Genomic DNA, 24,300 nt, shown 5'->3' with positions numbered 1-24,300 from the left:
ATATTAATAATATACATAATACATATTAAGTTAAAAAGTTCGTTTGTTCGATTGAACCAGCTACTATTAAATTGAATTAAAGAATCTTTTAGTTTTGGATAGCCAATTTCTCAAGAAAGGCTATAAGCAATATAACATCACGTTACGGCTATTGTTATAACAATGAAAACCACTGACTAATTTCGACGGTCTCAGTGGTCTCGTCGTTTAGAACACCGCCATACTTCCGGTGGTCGCGGATTCGATTCGCACAGTACTAAAATTATTAATCGTCATAAGTATGATTGTTTACATCGGTTTAGTTATTTTCTATGTATATTATATAAGTATTTACAAGAAAATGTATCTAAGTATGCTATTAGTCCTCTCCTACCCATAACACAAGTTCTGCTTAGCTTGGGACTACATGGCGTGTGTACTGTCCACTGATGTATAATTATGCGGGTCAGCTAACTAACAATAATTTGTAATATGAAGGACTTTAAACATAAATTTTCTCATAGAGTAATCAACAATCACAGTAAATAAGACCAGTCAAAAGTAAAGCCTGTATACTGACTTGTGCTAGTCACTTAAATTGTGTTTCTTTGCGAATTAAGCGTACTTCCTACATTATATAGTTATTAGTATTCATACGACAATGGGGGAATAAAATATAAATATCTTAATACGTAGAGTGCAATCTAAAGCTCAGCACACAGTTAAATAAAATTAGGTATGTTCCTTAGGTCAACTAAGTAACTAGCAACAGTTGTTTTATGGCTTGTAAGTGCTTACCACGGTCCCATCCTTTTAATTTGTTAACAGTTAAATTTGTATGAATACTAGCTGACCCGCGCAAATTCGTCTAACATTTATCATTGTAGGTACTGCCCAAGTCGTATAATGTCTTTTTAAATTATAACCTATGTATTATTCTGATGTATAAGCTATGTTACTGCAAAGTTTCATTAAAATCCGTTTAGTATTTTTTTATGAAAGAGTAATAAACATCTCTCCATACTCAGAAACTTTGCGTTTATAATATTAGCAAGATAAATTATTTATTAGTCATTATTTAGTCAAAGTATTTTCGTACCAAAATTTAAATAATAATAATTTAATATACATCTATCTAAAAATTGAAAATCGTGAAGGACAAATATGTAGAAAACGTTATCAAAACCGAACTGTCCGAACTGAACCTACTGTCTAATCATTCGCTTGTATGTTGTTGCTTTTTTATTTTCGCTTAATGCGGGCTGATTTGCAGAGAAGACCACAATATCAAGTCTACCATAAATAATGTGTTAATAGAGCAAGAGATCCAACGACAAGAGCGCTGCTCTTAAATTTATACTAATATTATAAAGCTGAAGAGTTTGTTTGTTTGTTTGAACGCGCTAATCTCAGGAAATACTTGTTCGAAATGTAAAATTATTTTTGTGTTCTAATCTATTTGTCCAGCTATTAAGAGCGTAGCAAAAATATTGCAAAAGGGGGGAAATGAAACGCAGACGAAGTTGCGCGGGTCAGGTAGTTATGAATAAATTGGTTAACAAATAAATAATGCAATTCATCATCACAGCACAGTGCATCTTAATATCAGAGAACAGATTTTAGTGTGCGTTCACCACAAACTTATTTTTATCAAAATGTACATTGAACCTGCCACCTTGCGAATTCGAAACCTCAAGGTTGAGCTCAGTAGTCCGTGAAAGACAATGACGTCATTTCTTAACACAATAAAGGCGTGATGACCGAGTATTTAAAAATAAATTTTACAAATAAACATCGTTTGCGTTCGTAACAATATTATAAGGGAGCTACAGAAGAGTAAACTCTGTCAATTAAAAAAAGAATCATCAAATGCGGTGTAATTGAGGAATTTGTTACTTTAAATTTCCTATCAACAACAATAACACTATTAGATTTAAGTAGTATTTATCTAGTACTTAGTAAGTTTATAAAAATAAAACTTTTTACTGTTTAGCAAAAATTAGAGCAACAATCTGAACATTTTTTGTTTTTGGTCGTTCGGACGTTAGAACATCTGTTGTTTTTTATAGATATAGATTTATATACCTATCCGATTTTGAAGTTTCTCAGAATCTTATTCTTACTATTTTCCGTGAAATACATGTGTGGCCAAATATTATTAGTAAGGTAACTTACTTGCATGTAGATACCATTAAGTTATGACCCACATACTTACAGTGTACTTACATAGATGACTACTAAGACCGATAGAAATATGCTTTATTAGTTTACACCACAGTGTTACACAAAGTAAAAATAACATGTAATCGATCACACAAATAAACAACGACTTGCGTTATAAAACGAGCAGCTAAATGCTATCTCCTCCAGTTAACCTGTGGATGGACAAGAATAACATTATTATCTGGTTAGAGACAATGTTCTTAATTTAAAAATACTGCGAGATGAGGTACATTTTTTATTAAAAAGTTACTGTTTATGCATATGATGTAAACTAAATCACTCATAAATAAAATAACATTAATGTCGAAATCCTACAGACTGAAGTGATCCACAGAACGCACGTTCTAAATATAAAAATAGAAATTCTCAATACACATTAGCAACGTGCGCCCGGCTTTTAGTATTTAGTAGTTCCTAGTTAACCTTCAATGCGATCAATTAATTATATATTTACAGCAAAAAGAGTTTGTTGAATTTATATATTCACAATGTCTCAAGAAAATAAAGGTTTTTTTAAAAAGTTCCACGACACAATAAACCAAGGAATTGACGACGTGGCACGGAATAATTTCGCTAATTTAGAATGCAACGCGAAGCGTGCATCCTATTTATGTAGTCTCCCTGTTATTAAAAGCTACGATTTATCAGCTGACGTAGTGAAATGCCAAGCCGGCGGCGAATTCCCAGTGAAAAAAGACGTGGTAAAAGCCAAACAGCTGAAGGATGAAGGGAATAAAGCAGTCCAGAAAGGTGACTGGGCCAAGGCACTGGAAATGTACAGCCAGAGTATGATATTTATGCCAAAAACAGAAAGTGAGTTTTATTTCAATCTTATCATATACCTATATATTTTTATTTAGTACTGTAATAGTAGTTCTATACACGTATACTTGTTTATTTTGTGTAAACATATTGAATTTGATTTTTTTTCATTTTCTGTAATTAACAGGATTTACTTTAGAGACTCGGAAGTTCCTGGGTTCGAATCTGGTGAACACCAAAAAATTTTATATGTCAAATTGTTCTGACTAAATTTATTATAAGAATATCGATAACAAATCGAATTTGCAGTAGGTTGATTCACTGTAACTATGATTTAAATATTCTCATTGACATTGACAAGTTATGTGATCTGCCTATAGTTTTTTTATTCTGGTTGCTATCCTAAACTAGTGCCCACCAATGAAAATTCCTATAAGTTAGGATTGTCAAAATGTATGTATTATAATTTGCAGCAAACCTATTCTCAAATCAAACCTTATTTTTATGTGTTGGGAATTCATAAAACGTAGATACTTTGTACATAGTAGGTCTTCAACAAATTACTGAAATAAATTTATGGAATGCATAAACGACGAGCTATTTTGTTGTTTATTTTCCTGTTCAAATAAATAAAACATTATTACGATCCATTTAAGTACTAATTTGTTGAAGATTGTATTCTAGGAAGGATATTGCTATGGGGTAATTATTACTGTTCTAGAATGTTATTAGAAGAAAATAATTAATTCTCGTACACATATTTCAACTATTTCATTCAAGGTCTAAGAAAAGTCGTAACTCTTAATCTAAACTACCGACTGGACTTGACCAACTGCACCTAGGTAGGCACAAATTGCTAGTTAAATATCACGTCTTTGCTCGCGTGATTTAAGTATCTGACATCTGTGCCATTTGTCGTCTTTGCTAGATATTTAGTAAAAGATACAGACATCTTTTTAAAGCGACATAAAAAATGTTACTCAAATCAACCTACTTACGTAGATATACAATAATATCTTAGAACAATTCATACAGCACCATCTAGTTCCAAGCTAAGCAGAGCTTGTTATGTGTTACTAGAACACTGATATAAATACGTGAATATATTTTTTAAAAATACTTACATAGAAAACACCAACACATACAAATGTTTATACCGTGCAAATAATCGAACCCGCGATCGTTGGAAGTAAGGTGGTGTGCTACACCACTAGAACACCTAGACCGGCGATATGTGTATATCTCTCTTTTTAAGCGGTATTTTACATTAGTATCAGACTAATGACTATTAGTCTGATACTAATATCAAAGTAGGCTTTGCTTCGTTTACATGGGTACCTTAGTCCTATTTTAGCCAACAATCAGCTTGCTTTGTGAGCTGTGTTTGAACTGTGTTGAAACCACAGATAACATAATATTACATAGTTGAAACAAAATTATAGAATAAGTGGCATGACTTACTTACTCCTCCAAAATGGCAACGCATGACTGTTATCACGGACGTCACATAATAACGTTATGTCCATGATGTTTGCAGTGTTTGTTTATATAAGAAACAGATACCACTTGCCACCAGCTTGATTGCCATTCTAATTACATAACAAAAAAACATTAGGATTGATCGAGATTTTTGTGGAACAATATCTCAGATTGCACTGTGATAATTGTTCTTTTTTAAACAGCTGAAGAACTATCCATAGTCCTAGCCAACCGGTCGGCTGCATTGAATCACCTACTGCAGTATGAAGACGCTCTGGCAGATATCCAACGGTGTTTATCATTGGGATACCCCCGGCATCTGCAGTATAAGGTCTATGAGAGAAAAGCAAGGAGTTTACTCGTACTGAAAAGGAATCAGGAGGCGATAACTGCTTTCCAGTATGTACATATGTTTCGACAACACAATTAATAGTATTGCTATTATAATTAATATTATTTCCCTAGAAAATTAAATTATGATTCTTACTTACTCCTATTTGCATGTCACCTATATTTAATTACACGTGCTATCTTAGGATTGTCTTGAAAAAAATTGCTTTCAGCAATAACGCCGCCTGGTTGTATTTATAGAATATTTTTAAAATATATAAACTCTATATATATATGTGTGTATATATTATTTACTAATCCATGTACTTATTTTCTATCATTTTAAATAAGCAAATAAAGTATATTCTATCTGTCTAGCATTATCAAATAAAACTAACGTACACATCCGCAAATACATTTGTCTGAAAAATTGCTTGTTGAAAGCTATTAGGAAACTATTTATTTGGCACACCACGATAACAGTATATTTATGTTTCTTTATTACTATTGTTATTCTTTCGTTGTAGTTAAACTATCTACTTATATCAATGGAGTTTTCTTCTTAGATAGAAAATAATAACAGTAATGTACAGTTCACCAAGATCACTAGTTAACAAAGAAATTTTAACAAATTTTATGTTACAACGTCCTCCAATCGACGTTCTAAAATACGTGCTTTCCTTTTTTAGGAATACCATTAGCGCTCTAGACGCAGCAAATAAGTTAGATAAAGAGAAAAGACAGAAAATTGCCACAGATGCCAAACTTATGCTGGAAATATTACATAAGGGTTTAGTGTTAGCGGGAAATCCAAAGGATCCAGAACCTTTGAACAAATTGGCCCCCAAACCCAAGTTGCCAGGAAAGCATAACGTGAAATATCCCGCAACATCGGATGCAATTGAAATAACAAAGAGTGATGTTAAAGGAAGATTTGCGATAGCCTCAAGAGATATTGAAGCTGGAGAAACTCTATTAGTCGAGAGCCCCTATGGTAGTGCTTTGTTAAATGAATATTCCAGGAGCCATTGTCAGAATTGCTGTATTAAGTACGTCAATTTTAATTTTCTGTTTTATTTACAATTTAGATAGTTGAAATGTGTCTTAAGAGCGTCGTGACCTATTTATTTATAACTTTGTGTTAGACTTCAAAGGTACTGATTTTGAATCTTTCCATCGTAAAAAATCTGATCATATTTCTGACGATGATGGAACCAAGATGGAATATGAATGACCCTACGTTACCTACCATGAATGACGTGTTCAAATATACTCAGCGAAATGTAGGCATGTCAAATGTTGCGTTCACCACGACATCGACAGTTGACATGCCTCTGACTAGTCCATCGGGGCCAACAGTCGTGAAGGTGTATTATAGTAGTTTCTTTCTTAATTGTAGATGCCCAATACCGGTACCGTGCCCTAAATGTCCAAACGTGATATTCTGCAGCGACAATTGTTTGGAAATCGCTCAAAACTCATACCACCGTTATGAATGCCAAATCCTTCCACTGATTTGGAAATCTGGATGTTCAATCACCTGCCACATAGCGCTTCGAATGATCACGCAAAATGGAAAGGAATATTTTAGCAATATCAGTAAAGATCTCGAAACTGCAATAACCGGTCCATATAAGACTGAAGACTATAAAAATGCATATAACTTAGTATCTCATGAAGATATACGATCTAAACAGGATTTGTTGCACAGAACCCAAATGACGATTTTCTTAATTAAACTATTAGAAATTAGCGGATACTTAGAGGGAAAGCCAAAGGATACAGTGGATCTAAGTGATATAAAATCAATGTCAGTTGATGAGAAATACAACGGCGACGTCGGCCTTTTCGGAGCACTTATATTAAAAAATCTACAAGTTTTACAATTTAACGCTCACGAGGTGTTTGAGGTACAATGTCCGAAACCGGAAGTTGGAAAAAATATTATAAAGCACACAGGAACTTCCGTTTTCTTAGCTGGCGCTTTATTTCCAACTCTTGCTCTTTTTAATCACTCATGTGATCCTAGTGTAGCCAGGTAAGGTTGAACATTTACTTTTTTTCTTAATTTCTTAGTTCTCTGAAATAGCAACGCATGAGTGGTATCAGGAGTGAAATGATAACGTGATATCAAAATAGTGTTGTACAAAAAATATTACTAGTGCTTTTAAAATTTGAGACCTTAAGAACAGCGAAACATAACTATCTTGTAACATACAATAAATTATTGTCGAAATTAAGATTTATTTTATTTGCCACAATCTGACTTTCTGTTTCAGATATTTTTGTGGTTCCAAAATCGTTGTACGGGCTGTTAAGAATATAAAGAAAGGCGAAGAAGTATCGGAAAATTATGGACCTATATTCACGACGGTACCAAAAGAGACAAGACAGGCAAACCTGAAAAACCAATACTGGTTCGATTGCCACTGCATACCCTGTCAACAAAATTGGCCGACTTATCAGGATATGACTGAAGATTATATACGGTTCAAGTGAGTTCTATAGTTAAAATAATTAATATATAGTTTAAAATATTCAAAATAGGATACAGTCTTAAGATAGATGTCTTCCCTATCTTCATTAATTTGAGTTAATCACAAATCGACAGATCGACATAGTATTGATATAAAAACACAAAATGATCATAAGCTCAGTGTGGAAGATTGTTCATGAAACAAAACACTGATTTTCAGATTCAACCGATTTGAGGGTATGTAGGAGTAGGGCTACACATAGACAGTATTTAATGTTGATTTATTTTTCGAATGTATCATCATATTCATTGTTCCATATTGATGTTTTGTCTGTAAGGTAGTAGTAGACATGGTGCCCTACGTATTCTAAATATTTGCAGGTGCGATTCTGATAAACCATGCACCAACGTAGTACCAGTGCCATATGATTGTAAAGAGTTTATGGTGCAATGCGGTCTCTGTCAACAGTATACTAATGTATTAAAGGGACTAAAGTCACTTCAGGTAAGTAAACAATTATATTTCCTTTGAAGAATGACCAAAATTGTTACTAATGCAATATAATGACGAACATCATGATGTGTACTGTTGTATAATATTAGTAAAAATCAAGAAATAAAATGGCGGGAACTCAATAACAAAAAGGTGGTAAGGTCCCGTGTTTTACTAATTATCATGGTGTAGCGGTCTATCACACTCTCCTATGATAACACCACCTTACCTGCCCTCCTGAATAAACCGCGTAGAGTTTCAAAAATGCAAACATGATTAAAGTCCAATTAAACAAAAAATTTATTAGCTAAATTCAGCCTTACATTTTATTACTTAATTATTTCAACAACTATTTATTATTTGCACTCCAAGTTCCTTATATAGAGTAACCAAAGACTTACGTTGAAATCCAGGAATTGTCAGTAATCAATATTGGTCCCATTATAGGGTATATCATTATTATTATCAGGCTGTACCTTCCAGGCCATCCTTCTGGAAACCATGCTATTTAATTCTTGATGAAGTCAACAGAATAGAGTAACCGACTTAATTTCATAATCCTTTTATAATTCACTGGTGCCGTGCATAATAACATTATCAACAAAAAATTCAAGTGCCAAGTGCTTCTAATGCAATTCACAACTACTGCCTTGTTCAAAACTTCTCAGCAGAAAATTGGTTACATGTAATTTTACATTTTCATTAAAACATTACAGTGCATCTATATATATATCTAATACATATAGACACCGTAAACAATCGTATAACAAAATAGACTGTCGTTCTTGAACAGATCATCAATATAGTCGTCCGTCTCTGGATCCCAAATGCATCGTTGTCCGCACTTAATTCCTGCCCCTTTCATTTCTATTATCGTCGACTGAACTAATATTTTGTACCTGAACAAAAGAGACCATTACTAACCCACATCAGGATTTTATTGATAATTTAGTCATGCCTAATATAACTTTAGTTTTGAAATATAATGTTATAAGTATATATAACAAACACAAGTAAGTACAAGTACCTAAAGTATGTGTAATGCGGCTCTTAAAAACGTACTGTAATATTTAAAGTTGTAGTTAATATATTTTTTCTACATTGTTTTTCTATTGTGACTTTTATATATAGTATAAGAATAGCAAAATTGGTTAAGTGGTTCTTAAGTTATGACATGATCAAGAGCAATAGGGAATTATTTTATATATAGAATATCATATATTTACCTCTTCATATCAAGTTCTTGTACACGCTGTCTGACAGCATTGGCTATTACTTTAGCCCATCGTGGAGCTTGGTCAGCGCGATACTGCCGCCCTGTCAGTTGTTCTTGCATCGTCGACAATATGATGTCGCGTATATTTTGGGCCTGAAATCTGAAATTAATATAAAACAATACAATTTGCTACTTAAAACTTGCAATTTTTAATTAGCAATAACTATAGGATTTATATAACAATTTGAAAGTTTATAACTAATTAAAAATAAAGTCAACATAGTCAAAACACCACCTTAACATCGCGTTTACATCAAAGTATAATATATATCGTAAAAACGTAAAGAAAGTCAATGACTGAATTCAAGAGATAGTATAGCGGAATCTAATTTTATGTATGTTGATAGAAAAATTAAGAATTAATGAATGTCTGTGAAAGTACTGTGACTAAAGTACAGTGGTTACAACATAACCATCAATATAAAAATCTAGATTGACATTGTATAATTCAAAAATTACGAATACTCAGAGAAATAGTACACCCATCTATGTAAATAGTAGTATGTCAGGCATAGCTTCTCATACCTACTATGTTTGTAGATACACATTTACGTATTCAACTCTTTGTCTCCATATTCTTTCTACTCTTTGTATATGTATCTATTTTTACTGTTACTTACTTCTCTCCAAGACTAGGTCGTACTTCATACTTTGGTGGAGCTAACGGTTTCACTGCCTCTATTGGACTGATACCAAGTTCACTGTCACCAGTACCACCAACTGTTTCTGGCTCCTCCTCTACAACTGCAATATACAATTAAATTATACTAAATTGGAAGTGGGTGATCTCCAACTTCAAAAAGGAGATCAGGGCTGTGGATATTATTATTATTACAAACCTATAATTTTATGGGTCCCATAAAATTTCTGTTTTAAAAAAGGAAGTTCTATTTTGTTATAAGGAAAGTGCACACCACATTAATATGAGATATTCTTTCAATATTTAAATATTTTTCACATGACAAAAAAAGGGTCTTAGACAAACAGAGTGATTGAAGTGTATAAAACATATACATACCATCTTCATCATCTGCCATAACTGTTGAGCATCTAAGGGTCTGTTACCTGTAAATGTAAATAAGTCTTTCTATATATATTCTATCTTTCTCTGCTAAAGAGACTGAAATAACAACAAGCATTTAATTTAATAAATTGTATTGCATTTTGTATTTGTTGTCGTAAAAGCAATTTAATATATAATTGTTTGAAATTGATATGTTTAATAAAAAAAAACTGTAATTCTCATTAGGACTGTAAATGTGAAAGTGATTTGAATTTGAAACGTGAATTTGTTATGTTAGTAAAAAAATATTTTCTATAAAGAACATAGCCATGGAATTATCAAATTGGAACTTTTTACATAAGTTAGGTTCATGTTTTTAGACAATAATTTAAACTGACTCCATCATCTTTTACAATATTCAATAACATATGCCTGGAACTTTTATATGGAAGCTGAATGTGATTGTGATGAATATCCTATGTATCTCTCCATCTTGGGATAAAATTCTACTTACTTGTCATAGTACATGATGATTGGTCAGAAATCCTAAAAAAACAGACATACTATCATATATTATTTAGGATATTAATATAAATCTTGTATTACAGGACACGGACATGATGTACCGTATTGGTCGTAATGCAATGGATGAAGGCAAATACGGCGATGCAATGAAGAAGTTTATTGAAGTTCTAAAATTGTATGATACAACATTAGCACCACCATACAAGTCATACTATGACTGTGTACAGGATCTGAGACATTGCATCTTAGCCATGGGAAATTATAGTATAGTTTAATTAAATTTGTCTTGTTATTATAAAATGTTTTAAGGCTGTAATCGTTGATTTACTTTATTTTCATATATTAAGGGTTCCAAAGAGGGGAGAGCCCTCCTCATCACCTGATGATATTACTCAACTAATAAAGTAAATAGGAGTGGTGAACATTTTTAAATATTGTTGTTGTCTTCGTTGAGAGTGAATATAATTATAACATTATTGTGTTTGAGTACATTTAAAAAGTTTACATTAATTTAATTTTTTATATTATTACACCGAAATAAATGTATAAAGTACTCAAGTTTGTTTTGTATCATCTACCAGACTAGTCTTTGGCTTACCTTTCCGTATCTGATACCAATCCTCGTTTTATACACAATGAATACAGCTCTTTTTTATACATACAATGCTTTATGTTCAACAATTACGAACTCAGGGTTTGTGTTGATATTAGTGTTTATTCTTTTACTGTCACGAAGTCAAAATTAATTTTTATTTTGATCTTCCTGACCATAAAAGATATAATAAAATTTTGTATATATTTTTATATAAATACAAATATAGAGACAACAACAACATTGACAACAGAATAAACAAACAAAGTACTCTGCGTTCGTTTGAGATTTTACTCAAGCAATGACAATAAAATATACGTCGATTGAAGCAGTGTTGCCAATTTTAGTGATTTATTGCTTATTAGACTATTGTAGACGTTGATTCATAAATATGTTTTACTGAGTACCGTGATGGAAACAAACCACCGATTGCAAACAATCAAAAGTGGCAATTCCTAGAACAAATCAACGAATGACAAAACGCCTACTAAATCTGGACAGGCATAACATAAAAATAATGATAGGGACAATGACGGGCCACCGTCCCTTAAACAAACATTTGTACACAATAGGTGCTACAGACAGTCCCCTATGCCGGGGCTGCTTTGTAGCCGAGGAAACGGCCGCTCACGTAATCCTGGAGTGCGAAGCAGTGACCATACAACGAAATCAAATCCTCGGAACGGTGAGGTCGCTCCGAGAAGCCTGCGAAGACACCAGGAGACTTCTGCGCTTCTGGGAGGAGCTTGGCTGGCTACGTTAGTAGCCTGGCTCTACACGCACAACGGCCCGAATGAGAGGCCAATTGCGGAAAATGGAGTCCAATCTACACCTACACCTACACACCTGAATACCGTGACTAACTAAAATAAATTATAAAACTCAGTATGAGGCTTGCATAAATACATTAAAATACGATGATTTATTCTATTCATCTCTAATCAAAATAAGCGAAAAAAGTAGGCTTTGGGTTTCCAAATATATTTTCACCCTTATTTTGATTGCAAAGGATAATTAATTTGTCTTCAATATTTTTACGAAACCTATTGCACAATAGGTTTCGTAGAAACATTGATTTACTTTTTATTGTCAGCTAAATTCTAAAAGTGTATTTAATTCTTATAGAGTGATTATTTGAGTTCTCATACAGACTAACTTTTTAGTATTATCACAGATAACATAATATTACATAGTATTATGATGAACTAACTAACCTTAGTTAGGAGGTATTTTTGGCAACTCTTTCAAACTTTAGCTATTTTGACCGTGGAATATCTGGCTACACTGAAAAATTCTGTGCTGACATTTTATTCTCTATGGAATAGGAACCGCTTAATCTGTGCTCATGTCATGTTTGTTTGTGAAGCCGACTTGTAATATTTTATATAGTTGTGAATTGTAATAACAGTAAATATATATTATCTCTATTGAAACGACAAATTTACAAATGGCCACATATGATAACAAAATTTGGCTCCTTAAAAATATACGAGATGCCTTCATAGCCACAGACGATACGGGTTTATGCGAAATAGTAATGGCTGGTGAAGATTTCTCTAAGATATTCCAAAACAAGGCTTTAGAAGACAGAAAAAGATTAAAAGAAGGCAAATATAATCAAATAAATGTTAATAGAGGTAAGAAAATAACTGTAAATATTATCAACTGTTAATAAAAATTCTAATACTAAATTAATTAACAACTTTAACACTGATGTTTTGAAGTAGTGATAGTACAATAGAGATCTATTAATCAACTTATCTATTCACTCTCATCACTCATATAGTCATATATTTTATTTTCTTTCTAATTATTACAATTAATATAGTTCTCCATAACTGTTAACTTTGTTACCATAATAAACTAAATAAAATCCATGTGACTTAAAATTTAATCATTTATTTGCAAAGAAGGTATGGGAGATATATCAGAAGATGATGATGATAGGGAAATTGTAACCCAGTATGACCCATACCCTGACATGGAGGACAGTGAGGATGATGACCCGATGTGTGGCAGCTACATTCGTGATGACTTTGGTGGGCACAGGTATATTAGTTATTACTACTGGTGACCATTTCACGATTGTCACCATAGAATAATTATGATTTTTCTATGGTGACAATTTTATTTTAATGTTTACTTATTATTACAAATAATAAATATATTGTTTGGTAATTAATTCTCTTAACTTAGATTCCTTATAAATCTTAAAGAATATATTTTGACAGTCTTTTATATAAGAGTTAATAGAAAAGATAATTTATGATGTTTACATAAATAATAATATCACTAAAATAACACAATACTAGATGAACAGCTGACCTAAATGTCTTATTTACACCCATAAACCAAGCTACAGATTTTTTTTTAAGAAGCATTGTGCTTATTTGCACAGGAATAAAAATGTTTTTTGTGCTGACATCGGGTTGTTAAGATTAAAACTTTTAAAACAATATTTTTATTCCTGCACTAGTTATCTTTTTCTACATTTATCTTTACTAATATAGGTTAAACAATGATTATTAATAAAATGGACTATTTTTGTCTGAAAACAATTTAATATTATATATAATGGTATGTCATTGTATTATGTGTAAAATTCTCCATTTTCAGACAAAGATCTAACACAGCCCAAAGGCTGGACAAGAAGGAACAAGCTTTAAAAAAGGCAGCTAAAATTAAAGTTATAAAATGGGAAAATCCAGCACCACTCACATCTGAACAAATAGCAGATATATTTGCTAAAGTTGAAGTAGAAAAGGTAGAAAAACAAAAATCTTTATTGGCGGAACAGCTTGAAAACTGTCCAGACTTACCTCATCGACAATATCTGGAGTATGCAAAGTTTGATGGCACTGCACAACTAGGACTGCCGACAAAGTTATTCAAGATATTCATGACAATACTGCCTGAAAAGCATCCAAGTTACCCGCTAGTTGTCTGTGTCATTGCTAATGCAAAGATTAAAGATCTTATTGGTTTCACATGCTATAAATACAGGTATTATGCTATAAATATTAAAATTATGAAACACTTATACTGAATGACAAACCAGTTAATATTGAGGCTAGTAATAGTGGCGCATATATATTTTGCAACATAAAGAACTGTTCAATGATTCATTCTGTATGCAAGCCTTTTTAGCCCACAAGCCAAGAGTGGGTCTAGTTGACCAATTTACTCCCAGTCCAAATCTTCTAAGATGGTTATGTTAAGAAGTTAAGTGACTACCTCTCACGACCAACATTCCCATACCTCCATCACCATCACTCTCATACCATCATCATCCATAATCCATCCAAACCACCAACGTCTTTATTTTGCTTTTCGTTTTGTTATTTTGTTTAATCTTTTGTTAATTGTTTTGTTTTATCTCTATTGTTGTTTTGTTTTGTTTTGTTCTTTTATTTCTGTTTTATATTGTTTTGATTGTCTTCGTATTTTTTTACTTTTGTTTGTTTTTGTTATTTCGTTAATTTTGTCTTATGTTTTCTTATATAGACAATTGTATATATTTATAAAAATGTATATATTTCAATAATTATATTCTAATTACAACTCTATTAAAATCATAACTTGCTAAATCATAATAAACTCTGCTGAAGCGAGCGTAAACCACAGGCGCAAACGCTAAAGCATTGAGTAAAACAGATTCTCAATTTTTTAAAAAATAAAAAAAAAGACTACCTCTCACGTAATGTGGACTGATGACCCCATTACTAACAATGTACCATGTCAGGTTGACCTCCACGCGGTTCCCCCTGGAAACCATCGTGATAAATTCCTGGTGAATTTGTTACGATGGGCTAACTGACCTGACCTCATGCTCATATTATCATCCCCCACTGGTGCCCCGCGAGCGTAAACCGTTAACGCAGGCGGGTGCACCATTCCATTATCATCAGTTAAAAAAAAAAGACTACCTCTCACGGGGGGAAGGGTATTGTTAGTAATGTAGACTAATGATCCCATTGCTAGCAATGTACCATGTCAGATCGACCTCCACGTGGTTCCCCCTGGAAACCATCGTGATAAATTCTTGGTGAATTGGTCACGATGGGCTAACTGATCTGACTTCATGTTCATACTATCATCCTCCACTGGTGCCCCGCCAGCGAAAACCGTTAGCACAGGCGGGTGCACCATTCCATTATCATCCATAAAAAAAAAAACTACCTCTCACGCCAAAATTGATCAGTGTTAGTTTATACAAAATAACATATATTTTGTGTAAACAAAATTGTCAGTGAGCTGTAATGTGGCGAGATACCCATCAGTTTAAGTATTTAATTATAATAGTGACATTTTAGCCTTTAATAATATTATACCTAATACAACATAAGTTTAAAGTTTATCTCAGTTCTTCTTCAGAAAATTGATCCGACCAGATAATTAGTTCAATCAGTTTATTTTTGCATTTAATGGCCTTCAATAGAATGCTGATTTCTATTTCTGTATTTGCAGATAATGCAAAGGATATTGTTAGTAATGGGCCTTCTTCTTTTAATATAATATTTAGCACACAGGTCATTTAGTACTAAAAAAATATTTTTAGTACCTAATGGCTATTTGCCAGTAGCTAGCAGATATTTTATGAGTAAAAAGCATAATTAGCATTAACATTGCTAACCACATCATTGTTCCACAGCATTGAACATCCTGAAGTAACATTGGGATCTGTGCAAAATTATGGACTTTGCATAGCAGAGGAAGATGGGGAAGTTGATATTGGTTTTCCTTGTCTTGATGCCAATGAACCCTGCTCTAAATTTGGTTTCACGTGTCTTGGTCTTGTAGATTTACATAACAAAAATGTACTCGCTCATGGGCCTATACATTCAATACCAGATGATGGAACATTGTATAAAGGATTGGATATATTTCCAAAAGCTTCGGACTCTGGTCATAGTCATCACACACAGTCCAGACTCAATACAGGAGATAGTACAACATCAGAAACAGTGAAAAGTGCTATAAAAGCAGTGTCAAATGGTAAGTTTAAACATTAATTTTATATTCAATATACTTTATACAAATTCTAAGATATAGTTAGAATTTGTAAAAAGTAGTCTAATTCTCGCCTATTTTAACCGCCAAGCAGGTTGCCTTGTAAGATGTGTGAAGGGTGGGATAAGGCAGTGAACTTCCAGGATAAGAGGCATGAAATCTTAGTCCTCGAGAATGGCAATGTATGAATAAATTATAACAAGATGTCTGTATTTCTGTTCATGTATATAGCCGACGGTTTTTATTTGACTATATAACAATATTCAAAATGATAAAGATGGTAGTGTCTTCTTTACACAATAGTATTAGAGACTGTTATTACAATATAAGGAAAAACAGATTGCAATATAAGGAAAAACAGACAGCATTGCTGATTTTAAATTTGACGTTTATTATTTACACATTTTTTTTTTCAGAAAAACGAGCGGGTGAATCCGATCTAGATAAACTACATTCGCACATGACAGAGCCACCTCAGTACAAAATGTACAGAGTTAACTTGTTACGCAAAGTGCGTACAAATATACCTGTACAGCTTGTCATATCAATTGATAAAATTGAAGTGGAACCTCTTATTCCCCACAAGCATGCATTTTGGGTAATTTTTTTTATATCTAACAGAACATTTGTCTACATGCCAAAAAATGTATCAGTGTCATAACACGTAACATAACATAACAAGTAGAGTAGATTAAACACACTTCACAAAGATGAATAAATTCCAGTCAACTGTAAATCTGATTTTGATTACTTGTAACAGTTGTTTGTTTCTCTTTTACAGTCAAAATCTAAATACTTCCTGCACAGTATAGACTCAATAGCTTGGTGCCAGATATTGGAAGCGAAGGCCACTAAAACTACATTCAGGGTTGTGTACTCACCTATTCACAATACAAATTATCATGATCATAACAATTCAGGTATGAATTAAATACTGTTTTCTATTTGAAATCTATTTCTTTGATTGAATACGATGAAAATTTGAGAATTATATTAATACTCCCTATTCCCATTAGTAATAATTCCCTTCTCCCAAAAGAAGCTATGACTGGAGCAGGAAAATGACAACTATTTATTGAACTACTGTAATAATTGTAAAAGTGTGTATAATTCCCAAGAGCGCTCAACATAGAACTAGTCAAAAGTGACATATCAAAAATAGAGATATCAAAATAATACAATATTTATAAAAAGAATGGTTTACAAGCTGCCACCAACAGATTGCCACATTTGGCAATCAATTGGACAGTGTTGGTTTGTTCGCAGCGCGCTGTATGATTGTTTGTAGTATCCGGCAATATAGACAAAATATCATCTTATGAAAATATATTGCATATATTTAACAAGTACCATTGCAACACTTTCAGGTGTCAGCTATATCCATTCCAGCACAACATACAAATATCACGATTTCGAGTGTGAACATGATACAGCCAAAGAGATTGTTGACAAAATAAATATAATTCTAGACCGTAGAAATAGCCCATGTCGTAGAGACTACAAAATAGCAAAAGAGAAGAAGCTGCAAACACGAAGGAGTTTTCACACCAAACACATAAGTTGAGTACCAATATAAATAGTGTTGTACACTGACCAAAGTTCCTGTAACACAATCAAAGACTGTACTAGGGTACAAATAGAGTAGAATATTAAATGCTCAATTATACACAAACTCTGTAGATATTTTGTGTAAGCCTTTTTGAATCGCCAGATCTGCCATTCCTTCAGAATGGAGATTTAGAAAACTATATTAATCTAAATAGAAAACTCAATAGGTATGCCTTTATACCTATAGGTGAGGTTTACAATTGTTATGATTAGTTTTAAGACTGACTCATGGTAAATGTTGTTGATTTGTCTGTTTGTACCCTGGTTTCAGTAGCTGAAACTATAATCACAATACAAGTAATCACTGCCTAATTTCAATAAATATCTGTCTAAAAGTGAATCTGTCCATATATACATTCTTCATAAACATATACTGTATGAAAACTGTTAAATTTTATCACCTTTGGAATATAAGAGTAGATTACAATATAGGAGAATATTTCAGGGCAAATTTATATTCCCTGTACGACAAATATTGAATTGTTTATTCTGAATTTGAAACTGAAACATAAACAACACTTTTATATACAAATATTGTAATATTTAATTATTTGTACATTTTTATTACCTTGTTGTATTCTCGACTTAATGGAGATATTGTATAATTGTGTAAATGAATAATGTGTATGTCTAAGATGAAATATATTTAATTCGTAATACCTATGTGAATTGAATTTTATTATTATGGTTTTATAGGGATGGGAATATGTATTGTCATGGAATCTATAAACAACAGAATAGCCAAATAAAAATGCTCTGAATTGTTTATTGCAATAAACAATTTGTTATCGTTGTATAAATCTTTTAGCAAAAACTGTGATGTATTCTCAACCTTATACCTTATCTTGTATATAAATATATATAATGTGAATTTTGTGCTTGTCTAATATAATTTATTTTAACTGTAATAAATTATTTCAATTGAATTCTGAATAATACTACTTGTCTACTCCATATTTACGTTTGCAATATCATTTTTGTATAATATTAAGAAGAAATTTTATACCAAGCAAAATGTATGTATATTTCAATCAAAGCTTTAACAAGTATGATATTGATGAGAACACCAATTGTGACATTTCCATATATAAAAAATAAGTTTTATATACAATTCAAAACAATTAAAATCGATAATATAAAATGTTTTTTGATGTAAACACGGAGACAAAAAATCTATTTACTGCATCATTCAATGAAAGTGAAGTCATTGTTTCCACATTTCTTTTACTTTGTATTATTATTGTTATAACATTTTCTATTCCAGGAAACATAAAATCTTTACAATTGTAATATTCATTATAAACAGACACAACCATATTAAACGTAAAGCATTGGCAGTATATATTGAAAAAGGCTGAACATTGTTTAAGATGCAAATTTGTGTGTGTGTGTATTTATTTGGTTGAGCATGGGTTTACACCTTCACTTTTGTTGTCTTATAATTTTTTGCAACTCTGATACCAGTAAGAATTAATTGTACTCATGTAAGACAGACTGATGTGTATTATCAGATTGCCCCAGCAGTTTATAACCATCCTACATGAAATGATTTTTTTTAACATTTAGATTTACTACTTAATAATAAATAATAATTGTCTATAAATTATAACCACAATGAATTTTAAATGTTACTTAATGAAATTATTTACTTACAATTGTATGAATGAATTTTTAATTAATATTAAATAAATTGTTGTTATTTCTTGATTTACTTTGGCCATTATTTTACTATCATGTTTTAAATTTTATATAACTCAATCGTTATGAATACGTCGATAATTTAGCGGCTTAACAGATTGCCCTGCTTCTGGTGGCCGTGAATTCGATTTCTTGCACAATACAAATATCTATATTCATTAGTGTTTATTTGTATTGGTCTGGGTGTTTACTATGTATATTATGCATGCAAATGCATACAATGGTTTTGAAGTATTTCTACCACCTGTTTAGCCTTAACAGACACAAGTTTCGAGGTTCAGGATTAGATAGATTAATAGATGGTGTGATTTGTCCTGGCTTATTATTTTAATACAGTAATCTATGTGATTACTGTATTAAAATAATAAGCCAAGACTAGCCAGTTACTAAAGAAATATGTAATATCAATAATGCATAACCATTTTGGAGAATGAAATTGTCATGGGTAGTTACAAATTGATTAGATAATGCTGCTGTTAGTATTTTTATTGTAAAATTATATACATTATTAATACAAGAATTCATGAATTGTATGTACAAAGTACGTACACAAAATGTTTAATTGTAATATTTATTTACAAGAAATTACACTGGTCTTAACAATATGTTATATAAAATATTGAATATAATTACATATATTCCTATATTAGAGCCATTTCCTAAAATAATATTCCCCATTATTTCCTATATTACATATTTTGTATTACTTAGTAATTGTGGCTGTAAAGTAATATGCCTATTCTTAGGCTGAATAATTGTGATGTAAAAAATTAAATTAAATACAAGATTCATAATAGGAATTATGAACTGTTATCCAATTATAAATTGAAGTACAAATTTATAACTTCACTTCAAGGTTGACACTCCTTGTTACTTTGCAAAACAAAATATATATAATTTGTAAATGTAAGTCTATGATCTATGACATTATTTTCCATACAATCATTTAAAATAAATAAATAAAAGGCCTTGGATGTGAGGTGAAAATGGTCCTTACCCTATTATTATTTACAAAATTAATGACAATACCATTAATTATAATAATTATGCTATCAAGACAAGGTACCAAACAAAAAAGTGTGCAGTACTAATCAAGAATGACACAATTATGAATCTGATTAAATTATGGCACAGCAATATTGGTATGAGTAAATTTACATAGGATCAACACTACTGTTCTCTAAAATAAATTGGGTGATTTTATTAACTTTTTCTTCACTGTAGCTTAATAATACATCATCAAGTTCGTTAACCCTTTTAAATAATGCCCTTGTTTCTTTCACAGACTTATGAAGTTTTTGTTGACATTCAATTAGATGAGCAGTGTTCGGTTTTGCATTTAAAAACTCAATATCTTCATTTGATAATGCGGCATAGGACAGTCTTGATCTGCTTGATGATGTTTGTGCCATTTTATATTGACTGAAATAAATACAGAAATATTATTTACATATTATTTAATTAAATATTAAACATACAATAATATAAATACAAAAGACTACTCAGCCTACAGACTAGTCTTACTTAAACTCCTGAACAAATTTGGTTGAATTTTAGTAAACTGATACATTAGACTTTGGTAAAGGACAGACATTACTTTTTATAAGAATAATAATTGGAGCGGTTAAATATATCAATCTAAAGAATAGACAATTTGAAGTATTCATTCTATGCATACATAGACAAGTGCATCATCTACCTATTTTAAGTATCATTGTTAATATTAATATGACTTACTGCTTCAGATCATGGTATTTATTCTGTCTGCTGGTAACTTCTTTTTTCCACTGCTCCTTCTCTGATAAAAGTTTGTTATAATACCTGAAAACAAATTAAGAATTTACAGTTAAATTTTACTCAGTAAGTAATAAGATTATTGTTGTATTTTTGGTTCTTAATGTATAAATAAATATTTAAAGTTTCATCTTTCAATTCAATGTTTCACTTGTTTATTTTGAATTAAAATAGCCACATAATAGGATATAATTTCCATGCAGGTTGTTTTAGTGCTTACTGGGTAGACTTAATTTTGGAATATTGTTGATAAAGTAAAAATAAGCAAGATAATGGATATAAATAGTTAATTGAACAAATCTAAGTCTAACAGTTTATACCTAATGCTGACACATTTAATTAATGTTTTTGTTAAAGAACAAATTATATATGTTTACCTCGAGAGTTCGTCACTGTGTTTTTGATTATCAACTATATTCTGTTTACACACATTATCTATATTTTCTGTCAAGGGTTGCGGTGCTGAAAATAATTATAAATTAAATAATATCTAATAGACATTTAATAAAATATTCAATAAGGGAATAATAAATCTTTCAGGTACGTTGAACACACCTACAGAATCTCTTCTTTCGAAAAAAGTGGAACGCCTTCGACGAGGTGGTGATCGAAAGGATTGATGTGCTTCATTTTCATTATCAGAATTCTCCATTGTGGTATATTTCTTTCAAGGAATAGTTTTTAAATAATTTAAAATGCGTATTTCGTATTTTCAAACCAAGAAAACAAACGGACGCCTAAATGCAGTGTTGCCAAATGTTTTTCGTTTTTATTAAGGGCAACTCAATGTAAATAAAATTTCACACAAAAAAAATCACAAATGTATTACTAATATAAAAATTAGGAAAGCATGGAATTGCCAAACCAATATTTTGAATTTACTGTCTTGCTTGTCTTTGAATTTAACGATATAGAGGTATTAAGTATTTTAGAAGTTTATGGAAATAGGACTTTCTTTTTATTTAAGGTAGATGTTAATTTTGCGTATCCATATATATGGATATGCAGAATATTATTATGATGAATGATATTTATCACAAATAAAATGTTAATGAATTAATTTGTAACTCTATGGTTAACACTAAGCGAGCAGGTAATCACTAAGATAAAACCGAACGAACGGACTCGATTTGACATTTGACTTACTTTGACGTCTGTTTTAGTATACATAGATATTTCTTATCTGTGGTTTGTTTCCCCTGCTATCGGTCGGTGTATAATTTTTTGTCTGATTTTTTTTATCATATTAAATTTAATTTAGGAATTGCTTTTGTCGCATAAAATGTTTTGTTCTCGTAAGAGAACCTAAACTTCGATGGGTAAGATTAGCATCGTTTCGTGTTGTCTTTTTCTTACGAAATAATAAGTTATAAAAAATATCCCGATCGCTGTGTTTCTTAAAAATTATTATTGTGGTGTTTTTCAACAGCATACAGTAATGGAGTTCAATGATATTCATACAAATGAGGTATTAGACCCGGTAGATGTTAATTTTTATACACAACAATCTCGTAGTGCTAGTCCAACACCTGTTTTAACAACCAATGTGTGTTGTGATTTGGAAGACATTTTGAGCGACGTAAGTATTTTAACATATACTTTGAGATTTAATCTGATTTTAGGCACGTGAAGGAACACAGCCTAAGTATAAAAGCATGTGAATTGTTTTAATGATTGCTTATAGTTTAGCTTCATAACAATGTTTATTTTTCTAAATAGTTATGAGCAATAAACAAATTAATGTTTAAACATAAAAGTGTAATATGAAAGAACATATTATATTTTAAAGAAGTACCATTTAGGGTCTTTTGTTTTAAAGTATTATACAAAAATAGTGTAAGCATAGAAAAATATAGGTTTATAATATTACTTATTCCATAAATTATATATTACATTTTACAGTATAAACCTTAAAACAATACTCTATTATTCTGTACAAATTAATATTACCAATTGAATGTGATAATTGGAAAGAACTACTCAAAATTATGTATCATATCATAAAATAGATTTATTTGATATAGAGCATTATATTGATGAAGTTTTACTTGAATACATATTAATAATAATTATTATTATATAAATAATTAATATTTTTTTACTTAATGCTATTATTGACTTAAAACTTGTGAGTAAAATAATTACAAAATAATGGATATATTTTGTACACACATTGTCCTAATTTATGTAATTAATTTTTGTAGGCAATATCAGAATCTCTTCAGGGCTCTCTTCGAATAAGCCGCAGCCAGTTAATCAATCAAGAACTAACAATACGACCAGAGGCCAACATAGAGTCCAACGTACCGGAAGGCTTGGATCTCTATAAAGTTATTTTTGAAGTTGAGAGTGACTCGGAGACAAAAATGGGTGATGTGGATGAGGCTGCTGTCCAGCAGAACACATCTTCACAGATAAAGGAACCGGTCAGTATTATGTTGTGTTACAGATAGCCCATCATGCTTCTAAGTTTTTGTATAAATATTCCTTTATAAATATGAAATGATGCATAATGATATATATATATTACTTGGACTAATGGTATATGCTTGAGGTGTACTAGTAGATGATGATATGATGTTTCTGAAGTCATAAAATAAGAATAGACATCTGTTGTGCTCGCATCTGTTAATAGTAATAGCATAGGTAGATATCTAATTTACTTTTCATGGCAACATATAGGTATAAGAAATATAAAATAGTCTCTTTTGAAGTATTGTTCAAACATCCTTGTAACATGCAATGTGAGGCGTCATGGTCAGATTATAGAGTTGCATGTTTGTGATAAAAAAATAATATTATATATTTTTTAATTCAGCCATTTTACGAAATGGTTAATTATTTTATGATAAGATGAATTTTGCGATCTGTTCACGAGAAGATAAGTGATCGCATCACATAATGTATGCAATTTCGGCTCTATAATAGAGCTGTTCTGTTGAGAGAGCTGACCAACAAGCATGTTCCGGCCCTCAGACCGAGTGAATAGACAGTTTATATGCTACGGTCAATTAGAGCAGCGTTCCGCAAAGTATGGGCTGCACACTGGTAT

At 31.4% G+C, this 24,300-nt stretch overlaps 5 protein-coding genes across 8 annotated transcripts in view; 3 read left to right on the top strand and 2 right to left on the bottom strand.

Moving 5' to 3' along the window:
• The first annotated feature begins 2,599 nt into the window (after positions 1–2,599).
• LOC131853435 (SET and MYND domain-containing protein 4-like) lies at positions 2,600–11,128 on the top strand. Its single transcript, XM_059204321.1, has 7 exons — positions 2,600–3,015; positions 4,647–4,842; positions 5,463–5,822; positions 6,173–6,811; positions 7,053–7,268; positions 7,631–7,754; positions 10,630–11,128. The coding sequence occupies exons 1-7, from the start codon at positions 2,691–2,693 to the stop codon at positions 10,819–10,821; spliced, it is 2,052 nt and encodes a 683-aa protein (XP_059060304.1). The 5' UTR covers positions 2,600–2,690; the 3' UTR covers positions 10,822–11,128.
• Positions 8,025–11,427, bottom strand: LOC131853436 (dynein light chain Tctex-type protein 2B-like). 2 transcript variants are annotated; one of them, XM_059204323.1, is made up of 5 exons: positions 11,135–11,427; positions 10,037–10,083; positions 9,639–9,762; positions 8,969–9,118; positions 8,025–8,641 (listed from the first exon to the last, which is right to left on the bottom strand). In XM_059204323.1, the coding sequence occupies exons 2-5, from the start codon at positions 10,053–10,055 to the stop codon at positions 8,476–8,478; spliced, it is 459 nt and encodes a 152-aa protein (XP_059060306.1). In that variant the 5' UTR covers positions 10,056–10,083; positions 11,135–11,427; the 3' UTR covers positions 8,025–8,475. The 2 variants fall into 2 exon arrangements, with proteins under 2 accessions (XP_059060306.1, XP_059060305.1); XM_059204322.1 differs by having other exon boundaries at positions 11,145–11,427.
• Positions 11,428–12,483: 1,056 nt separating this feature from the next.
• LOC131853462 (stress-activated map kinase-interacting protein 1) lies at positions 12,484–19,396 on the top strand. 2 transcript variants are annotated; one of them, XM_059204356.1, is made up of 7 exons: positions 12,484–12,775; positions 13,049–13,187; positions 13,755–14,141; positions 15,790–16,133; positions 16,565–16,746; positions 16,930–17,068; positions 17,516–19,396. In XM_059204356.1, exons 1-7 carry the CDS (start codon positions 12,586–12,588, stop codon positions 17,710–17,712), a joined length of 1,578 nt encoding a protein of 525 aa, XP_059060339.1. In that variant the 5' UTR covers positions 12,484–12,585; the 3' UTR covers positions 17,713–19,396. The 2 variants fall into 2 exon arrangements, with proteins under 2 accessions (XP_059060339.1, XP_059060340.1); XM_059204357.1 differs by having other exon boundaries at positions 13,052–13,187; positions 17,516–19,395.
• Positions 19,397–20,020: 624 nt separating this feature from the next.
• LOC131853463 (uncharacterized) lies at positions 20,021–21,989 on the bottom strand. Its single transcript, XM_059204358.1, has 4 exons — positions 21,804–21,989; positions 21,626–21,710; positions 21,192–21,275; positions 20,021–20,876 (listed from the first exon to the last, which is right to left on the bottom strand). Exons 1-4 carry the CDS (start codon positions 21,898–21,900, stop codon positions 20,609–20,611), a joined length of 534 nt encoding a protein of 177 aa, XP_059060341.1. The 5' UTR covers positions 21,901–21,989; the 3' UTR covers positions 20,021–20,608.
• Positions 21,990–22,453: 464 nt separating this feature from the next.
• Positions 22,454–24,300, top strand: part of LOC131853449 (rab GTPase-activating protein 1-like) — a 33,712-nt gene continuing 31,865 nt past the window's right edge. For both annotated transcript variants that reach the window (XM_059204340.1, XM_059204341.1), the window contains exons 1-3: positions 22,454–22,567; positions 22,678–22,827; positions 23,453–23,674. In XM_059204340.1, the coding sequence (XP_059060323.1) occupies positions 22,687–22,827; positions 23,453–23,674 (363 nt within the window). In that variant the 5' untranslated portion in view covers positions 22,454–22,567; positions 22,678–22,686. The remainder of the gene's footprint in view (positions 22,568–22,677; positions 22,828–23,452; positions 23,675–24,300) is intronic.

The sequence above is a fragment of the Achroia grisella genome, unplaced genomic scaffold, assembly GCF_030625045.1.
Source record: "Achroia grisella isolate CSIRO2021 unplaced genomic scaffold, CSIRO_AGI_Agris_v1 utg902, whole genome shotgun sequence".
In the NCBI taxonomy this organism is placed as follows: domain Eukaryota; kingdom Metazoa; phylum Arthropoda; class Insecta; order Lepidoptera; family Pyralidae; genus Achroia; species Achroia grisella.
The sequence above is the reverse complement of the archived record's forward strand: the minus strand, read 5'-3'. Positions and strand labels throughout refer to the sequence as shown.

What these genes read in the sequence shown, in the direction of transcription:
- LOC131853463 (XM_059204358.1), bottom strand. Translation starts at nt 21,900, where the DNA reads ATGGAGAATTCTGATAATGAAAATGAAGCACATCAATCCTTTCGATCA. An exon ending in CGAAAGAAGAGATTCTGTAG is followed by an intron (nt 21,711 to 21,803) that starts GTGTGTTCAACG and finishes AATTATTTTCAG; the next exon opens with CACCGCAACCCTTGACAGAA. An exon ending in CACAGTGACGAACTCTCGAG is followed by an intron (nt 21,276 to 21,625) that starts GTAAACATATAT and finishes ATTTGTTTTCAG; the next exon opens with GTATTATAACAAACTTTTAT.
- LOC131853436 (XM_059204323.1), bottom strand. An exon ending in CGACCTAGTCTTGGAGAGAA is followed by an intron (nt 9,119 to 9,638) that starts GTAAGTAACAGT and finishes TATTAATTTCAG; the next exon opens with ATTTCAGGCCCAAAATATAC. An exon ending in CAAGAACTTGATATGAAGAG is followed by an intron (nt 8,642 to 8,968) that starts GTAAATATATGA and finishes TCTTTTGTTCAG; the next exon opens with GTACAAAATATTAGTTCAGT.
- LOC131853435 (XM_059204321.1), top strand. Translation starts at nt 2,691, where the DNA reads ATGTCTCAAGAAAATAAAGGTTTTTTTAAAAAGTTCCACGACACAATA. An exon ending in TGTCAGAATTGCTGTATTAA is followed by an intron (nt 5,823 to 6,172) that starts GTACGTCAATTT and finishes TCTTAATTGTAG; the next exon opens with ATGCCCAATACCGGTACCGT. An exon ending in TGTGATCCTAGTGTAGCCAG is followed by an intron (nt 6,812 to 7,052) that starts GTAAGGTTGAAC and finishes TTTCTGTTTCAG; the next exon opens with ATATTTTTGTGGTTCCAAAA.
- LOC131853462 (XM_059204356.1), top strand. Translation starts at nt 12,586, where the DNA reads ATGGCCACATATGATAACAAAATTTGGCTCCTTAAAAATATACGAGAT. An exon ending in GATGACTTTGGTGGGCACAG is followed by an intron (nt 13,188 to 13,754) that starts GTATATTAGTTA and finishes CTCCATTTTCAG; the next exon opens with ACAAAGATCTAACACAGCCC. An exon ending in TATAAAAGCAGTGTCAAATG is followed by an intron (nt 16,134 to 16,564) that starts GTAAGTTTAAAC and finishes TTTTTTTTTCAG; the next exon opens with AAAAACGAGCGGGTGAATCC.